The sequence below is a fragment of the Panthera tigris genome, chromosome C1 (assembly GCF_018350195.1).
Source record: "Panthera tigris isolate Pti1 chromosome C1, P.tigris_Pti1_mat1.1, whole genome shotgun sequence".
Taxonomy (NCBI): Eukaryota; Metazoa; Chordata; class Mammalia; order Carnivora; family Felidae; genus Panthera; species Panthera tigris.
The window spans coordinates 27146485-27154642 of NC_056667.1; the positions used below are offsets into that span (position 1 = coordinate 27146485).

Here is an 8158-nt window from a genome sequence, read left to right on the forward strand (position 1 = left end):
AAAATTACTACTATATAATAGGAATATAGAAGAAGCACAGAAGATTTTTCTGCTCTCATGTAAGGCTACTTGCTATACTGCTTACCCGACTCCGAAGACAGTCAGCCAGGTTTCGGCGTGTGAAATTAGCTGCTGCTGTGGGAGACAATTCATAACCTGGTCCAAGAGATAAACAGTCATAAGCAGAAGAAATAACAGCACCCGAAATCATCTCACTACTCCTGTTCTTACATCCTTCCACCCTCTGTACACCCAGAGTACATAAAGTACACAGAACGAAGAGTATAATCCTACTTTTTGTCCGTTTCCCCACACAACAGTTGTGAAATAGCTGGTTAGTACTGACAGTGATTCCTGGCCACAACACAGAACCAAGGCAACTATTCTATGGTGAGATCAAATGCACAGCCTTGCTTAAGCTGATCATTCATCAATAGACTGTGGTTTCCTCTATAGAAAGAGGTACAAATACACAAGTATTAGGAAAGAAAAGAACGAGGTCTCAAGATGCTGATTTTTAAAGTTTATTTAAAAAGGATATTGGGAAAAGAGAGGCTGGAAGTTAGGACTACCTCAGTCATATTTCATAAGATTTTCTTTTAAAAAAAATAAGTAACTTTATTAAATGATTTTCAAAAGTACAGGCCACAGAAAAACACGTTTCCATCACTATCTACAACATTTTTAAAAAACAGAGTATCTCAAGCATAAAACCTCTAAAAAGAAAGTCGTAATGACAACAAAACTACAGCCCAGAGAAATGCCATCAGGTATGTGTTTAATACTGCACTCACTTTGGAACTTAACCCCCCAGTAAAAAGGGACTAGTGCCAAAACCCAAGAATGACCCAAAACTGAGCAGCCCCATGCAGGAAATGCCAGTTTGGAAAGACAGACAGCATGTGGTTAAATTATTCCCTACAACAATTCAAACACCAGTGTTACAGCAGTTAAGATTTAGATTAAAATTCTAACAAATATTTATTGAACAGCAATTATGTTTCAAAGTCTATGCTACGTGCTTTCATATGTTATTGAATTTCATGCTCACAACAAGCCTATCAGTACCTATTAAATTATAAGGGGAGCAACTCTGAACAAGCAGGAATACTTTGCAATTCTCCACCTAATCCCCTAAACACCACTAAGGATTTTACAGTTATTTTAAAGGCAGAAAGGTCTGATTCCTATTTATACATAGATTTTTCTTCCTTTCCCTTATTTTATCTCAGTTCTCAAACTTTAATATGCATTAAGAATTACTGTGCAGGGTTATATACACAAAACTACACCTGACAGGTAATTTAAGATTTTAAAGGCAATTTTAACCATACACGACTTTTGTTTTCTGCACTGACTTTCAACTCCAAAACCCATGTAACAAGCAACTCTCTCAACTGGTTTACTCTTCCTCCCCCTCCAATCATGAAATATTGCTGAAGCTACCGTACTTGAGAGACATTATTGGCTTCCCTCACCTGCCATGTAGGCAGAAAGTAGAGCCACTAGAAAAAAAAAAAATTCTTGAAATACTCTTAACTTGCCTAAACCTAAGTGCCATGTGCTTCAGGTTCCTTTTTCATCTTTGAATTCTCTGTGGTACTAGCCAGAGTGCTTAAGACAGAGGAGGCCCTCAAAAATATTCATGGAACTGAAGGTATGATGCTAAATTTACTACCTAAAAAACTACATAATTGGGTCATATGCAGCCATTTTATACAATGATATTCAAATTAAGTTCTTTCACAGCTCCATATTATACCAGTGCTGTGTCTAAGTGTATTAAACTGTAAAGTAACTGAAGGTCTTTCCTGCTAGTGACACTATGAACTTTCCTGGATAATAGGGCTAGTGGCAGTATTATTTCATAATAATGCTTTGCCTAATGAGGAAATCCTACTGAGGAATCCTCTAACAAGGATTAGAGCTCATTAGCCCCAGAGGAAACTCACAAAAATCCTAATTATCTTCCTAGACACGAATCTACCAGAAAGGCAAGGCAGAACTCTTTTTGATAGTAAATCTCCCACAATTACACAGAGCTTTAAGTTCACAAGCATTTTACATATTACTAATTAATATTATTATTATTATTATCATCATCTCATTTTAGAGATGAGGAAAATAAAGGCCCAGAAAGGATAAGTAACTTGCCACATTAAAAAAAAGAATAGTAAAACCAAGTTCAACTGAGGTCTTTTAGCTTTGAGGTTCAGCCATACCTTAGCTCAAATAACATCCTCTGAAATACCTAACACTTAAAAAGACTGATACTACCATGTTCATCTCCAAGGTGGCCCTCGAGTATCAGTGTTATAATGGTTCTCTTTTCTGCTCCAGGATTTTTACAGAAAATCTTCAGGATCAGAAGGAGAGTCTAGTTAAGGTTTTAAAAGTAGGAAGATTCAAATAAAAATATGGCCACATTGGTCTGCTCATATGTAGAATTGCCAGTGGAGAGTATTCGTTTTTAGTTCAGATTTAAAGACAAATCAACCAAAGTTACATTCCAAGCATTACCCACCATTTCTCATCTTATAAAGTTGCACATTTTTCTGAATATATTCTGCAAACTGTACAGTGTCTCCAGCCTCTCCAACACACAGAAGTAAGATTTTTTCACTCATCTTAAACATCTTGTCATGATCTGCTCAAAGAAAAAAAATAGTGTTAAAAATTACCTCATCAGAAATTTACTGCTATCACACAGGAAGCCATAAATATAGTTTATCAATCACTATACTGAATAATTTTGCTAATCACTGTTTTTAGAAGACTTTAAACATTTTTTAAAGTTGATTTATTTATTTTGATAGAGAGAAAAAGTACGTGTGAGCAGGGAGGGGCAGAGAGAGGGAGAAAAAGAATCCCAAGCAGAGCCAGACACGGGACCATGAACTGCAAGATCATGAGCCAAAATCAAGAGCAGACATGCAACCGACTGAGCCACCCAGGCAGCCCTGTTTTTAAAAGACTTTAATGGGCAACTATATTAATTACTCTCTTTCACTCTCCATGTTAAACCCATTGGTGTATTTTATTAAGGTCAATCTCAGTTGGAGAATATATTTGAAGGCCGACCATTGAAAATACAGTTAAATACATTTAAAGGCATCTGAAATGCAAAAAAACAGAACCTTCAAAGAAATTGAAGGAACCAAGCCAATGGCCATTATCTTTAGGTTCATGATTACAAAGCCCTGCAATGTCTCTACAAATACAAATGTTAGTTATTTTGTTTATACACACACAAAAGCACAGATGAAGAACCAGTGCCAAAATGAAAATTAAGGAGCCCTCTTGAGAAAGAACAAAAAAAATCAACTGAGAATATAAATCACCTTAAAAAGTAAATCAACACCATTTCCAAAGCAAAGAGAAAATTAAAATGACTGCCAGAGCAAAAATACTAATGAATATTTTAACACTAAGCTATTTAAAAATAACCTCAAAAATCCCAAAAGTCTAATCTTATCTAGTTGAACCACATCCATTCAGAGTACACAGATAAACAAATACTCATATAGCAATTAGTGCCTGAGGAAGAAAACCCCATGTTCAGCATGTAGCTTCAGAAAAGGCCCAAATGTCCCTATCCCACTCTCACTTTCACTTTCCATTTTTCAAATAGTGCTGAATAATCTTCCCTGGGAGTCAGGTTTGAAAGCTATTTGAAAGCTTCTGAAATGCCAAAATACCTTAATAAGATTTAATGAACAAAATGCTACAGTCAAGTTATTTTACAAATGTTTGAGTTGTAGAACCGTAAGACTTCTTAGACTGAAAAAAAAAATCACACAAACTACCTGCAGATAGTATCAAACTGCCTTGAAACTCCTATACAAACACTTTTATTCATTTATTATAGGCTACAGAAGACTCAAAGACTGTTAGTTTGCAAACTTGGTCATAAAACCAAAAAACAAACATATATGGATATATTACCTTTCCAAAGAAAAAGGACCAGAAGAGTATTAGATGCCACTGGCATCTAGGTTCTTGCCAGTGGCAAGAGTATGCACAATTTTTATTTCTTTCTTCGTGCTTGCTACCATTTCTTAAAATGCCTATACTGGGGCGCCTGGGTGGCTCAGTAGGTTAAGTGTCCAACTTCGGCTCAGGTCATGATCTCTCAGTTTGTGAGTTCGAGCCCCACCTCAGGCTCTGTGCTGACAGCTTGGAGCCTGCTTCGGATTCTGGGTCTCCCTGTCTCTCTCTGCCCCTCCCCTGCTCGCACTCTGTCTCTCTCTCTCTCTCTCTTAAAAATAAATAAATATTAAAAAAATTAAAAATGAAATAAAATGCCTATACTAAACCTGCATCATTTTTATAAGAAAACATTAATAAGTTTGCATTATTTTCACAATGAGAAAAAAAGGTGTTCTTATTTTGGAAAGAGAAAAGCTTGTTTACAAAGAATTAATGTCACATTTAGGAGAAATGCTAAAATTCTGGGCAGTAAACTGTTCAATTTTTAAATGAACTTAATTTAATATAAGGCCAAAAGTGTTTTTTAAGCATCTATCGTGTGTCCAGTGAACAGCAAAGGGAGATGTTATAGATGCTAATAGCTCCCTGAGGAAACAGCCTATGTAGCACTAGGGAATTTCTAATCCTTGACAAAGAACTTACAAGATCCACATACATGAAACAAACGAGACAACAAAATGAAGAATATCAGTATACAATACTGAGAAAAGCCAACTGTACTAGAACCCAAAATCTTGGATTGATTGATTGATTGATTGATTTTAAGTAGGCTCCATGACCAACATGGGGCTTGAACTCATGACTGACTGACTGACTGACTTATTTATTTATTTATTTATTTGTTTGTTTGTTTATTTTAAGTAGGCTCCATGCCCAACGTGGGGCGTGAATTCATGACTCGTGACCCAGAGATCAAGAGTTGCATGCTCCTCCAACTGAGCCAGCCAGGTGCCCCAGTAGACCCTGGTTATAATCTGGGCTCAGCACTCTGAACTTGGGCCCTAGTTTTCAAGTGTACAAAATGGTTATACTATCACTTACCCCTACCTAACTCATAGGTAGGGAAAACTGTACATGCACAATATTATTATACTCAGTATTAGACAATGTAGTTCAGATTACACATGCTTTATGAATTCAGGGGAAAAAAGCACTCTGCGTGGGTTGAAGGGCTCTGAGTAATTTAAAAGTAATTCTATACAGACCAGGAGACAAGAGACATGAAATGTGGCATATAACCAAACCGAAGACTTGGGGCATTTCCATAAGCAAGCAATCTCTGGGAAACATCTTCTCTCTATCAAAACATCACAAAGTGACAAACCAAAAAAACAAAAACAAAAACAAATAACTGATTGGAAGTATCATTCTTACTTTATACTTGGAGAAAATAAATCCCAAAAGGTTACTCATTTTCAGCATTCTTGCTTACTCTACATAAGTTCCTTCATGAAAGATAAGGAAAAGTCCTCATAGAATTCCAAAGCTCCTATCATAAAACATTTTATACCTAGAAAAGACTATAGGAAAATTAGAATTAAGTGCAATTATTTCCAACTATTTTTCAAGAACTAACTCAAACTCATCTTTCCTCCATGCCACAGTGACCTTTCTTTTTTCTGAATACCCTCAGGCTTCGCTCCTGAAATCATTAAAAACTAACCTAATATTGACTACCTATCCTTCTTTTATCATACAAAATCATCTTGTAGTACCTATTTTCTTATTTTCTTAATGTCTTAGACCCCTGTGAGGATTATACAGAATACCCGTAAAGGTACTGACTTCATTACTGTTCTACCTAGACAATACTTCCTGCTAAAATCACCTGTATATCAAAGGTCTTAGCATTCAAAATAATGGACAGATTTACTCTCAAAACAAGCTGACTCTTTTGGAAAGCATGATTTACAGATAAAACTTCTATAAACTGATCATGGGATTTCAAAAGTCATCTGACTTGAGGAATAATCCAATTCATACCATAGATGTCTAACAAGTCACTTTTAGGTCTCTCTTCTTCAAAAAGAACAGAATTCAAGCAAAGTCCCTCAGAGTTTTTTCCATCTCCCCAAGTGGTGACAGCCTGACAATCAGAAGCCTGTCACCTCTAAAAGCAGTGATGGGCACATACTTCCCGATTTAATCATTTTTCTTTCCTTAAACCAAAGATTAACTATAGCCTGCCTTCAAAGCTTTACCTAATCTCCACAACCTGAAAGAATCTCTTCTTCTGAACTACCTAAAAACAATTTCTTCGTCCTCTGCACTACAGGACAAGTTTGCATTTTTATATACACAGCATAACTTTCTAGCTTATACTATAATTATTTGTACATACATCTGAGTCCCTTATTAAATTGTAACTTCTTTTAAGATACAGGCCACATCTTATTCTTCTTCACATCCCTTCAACACCCAGCACCGTAATGGGCAACACAGGTACCCAAAACCTATTTGTCAAATAAACATTAAGCCATCTGAGCCGAAGCATAATACTCTTTCAACAGTAGCATGTCTATGATCAGTCATGAAAAGACACTCTTAGATTCAACAGATCAATAACCCAAATCTTTAAAAAATTATTAAGTACCGACTATGGGGAGACAGTATAGTACAATACTTGTGGGCAAAAGATCTGAGTCAAACTGCACTGGTTTGAACCCGGGTTCTGCCTCTTGTGGCCTTAGGCAAGTTTCTTAACCTCTAGGCCTCAGCACAAACAGCTGTTAAATGACGATATACTAATGTCTATCTTAAAAGTTTAAATGAATTCATGTAAATCATTACTTAAGTACTTAGTATTATCACTACTACCTATTTGTCATTGCACTAAGCATTTGCACCAAACTTTTTCACTCAATTCTCCCAACAAGCTTGTGAAGTTGGTATTACTAACCTGATTGAACAGATGAAGAAATCTGGGCACTGCGAAATAACTTGTACAAGGTCACAGAGCAAATTAAGTCAAAAGGCTCCAAACCCCGAACTCCACTAACTACTTAATACTTAAATACAAAGAAAACTTGGCCGCCAGTGCCCTGGAAAACCGGAAAAGGAGGATCAGGGCTGAGAAATGGGAAGAAACAGGCAGGGGGAGGGAAATGCCAAGTTTCTAGTCCCACACATAGTCTCAGTCTCCCCAGGATCTCACCTTATACCACCAGGAAACTAACCTCATTAGTAGCGACAACAACAGGAAAACTTTATCAAAGATTCGGGAGTCTAGGGACCCTGGTGCCCGGCAGGTGCTTGAACACATAAAAACTGAATTCCCACAGGCAACTCACCCAGCAAACATCTAACGAAGGCCAGAGCAGAGCACTGACCTAGGAGCCTTAGGAGGAGCGAATGCCAAGGCCCTAGGCCAGTCTGCCCGCCTCCTCGTTCCAAAAACTAAGCAAGTGCAGAGCAGGGCACGCGGGATTCCACCTCCCAGTCTTCCCTGGTGCTCACCCAACCTCCTACGAACTCCGTCCGACTGCCCCCAAACCCAGGCCGGCCGGGCCTCCCCTGTTTCTTCTCACCGTCCTTCATCTGGACAATGCTGCTAGCGGCCACTTGGTCGGAAGCGACGAGGACATAGTCGGGGCCCTGGATACCGATAAGGTACTCCATAGTGGCGGTAGGCCGAGAGGACAGAGCGTGGGACTCGCCGGCTTCCCGGCCTCACCGGTGAGACAGCACGGCCGAGCGAAGATTTCGCGTGACACTAACCGCGCGACCGCCCGGGCCTCCGGCGCGTTCGGATGACGCCCAATTGTCGCGAGAGGTTGTAAAGTGGGCGAGGCTTTGGGCGTCTTACTGCGTTCGCTTTTGGCCTGGGTCTCACGCAAATCTGGTGTACGAGCTGCTTGCTTTATGTAACGTCCAGTTTCTTTATTTATAAACTGAGTTTAAAACTCGCTTGGGAATGAGATCATGCGCTATATGTAAAGCTCGGAGCACGTGTGGGGGCTGAAATGGCATGCGTCCCTCGATGGCTCTTTCCCTTCTCTCGGTAAAATATCTCCAGAAACTCCTTTCTCTGAAAGCCAGGTTACAGAAAAATGAACTTGACGAGAGCCCTATTTATGTGTTTTACAAAAATAAAATATGGTTGGTTAAAGCTCTAAGCATGAAGAGTAATTATCAAAGATCTATTTACAGATATTCCAAACTTCAAATT

At 38.4% G+C, this 8158-nt stretch overlaps 1 protein-coding gene across 1 annotated transcript in view; it reads right to left on the reverse strand.

The window, feature by feature from the left end:
- PSMB2 (proteasome 20S subunit beta 2) overlaps positions 1–7712 on the reverse strand; it is a 33012-nt gene extending 25300 nt beyond the window's left edge. Inside the window, exons 1-3 of the mRNA XM_007092460.3 lie at positions 7518–7712; positions 2525–2647; positions 86–156 (exon numbers count right to left, since the gene is read on the reverse strand). Coding sequence (XP_007092522.1) covers positions 86–156; positions 2525–2647; positions 7518–7608 — 285 coding nt within the window. The 5' untranslated portion in view covers positions 7609–7712. The remainder of the gene's footprint in view (positions 1–85; positions 157–2524; positions 2648–7517) is intronic.
- Positions 7713–8158: the final 446 nt, after the last annotated feature.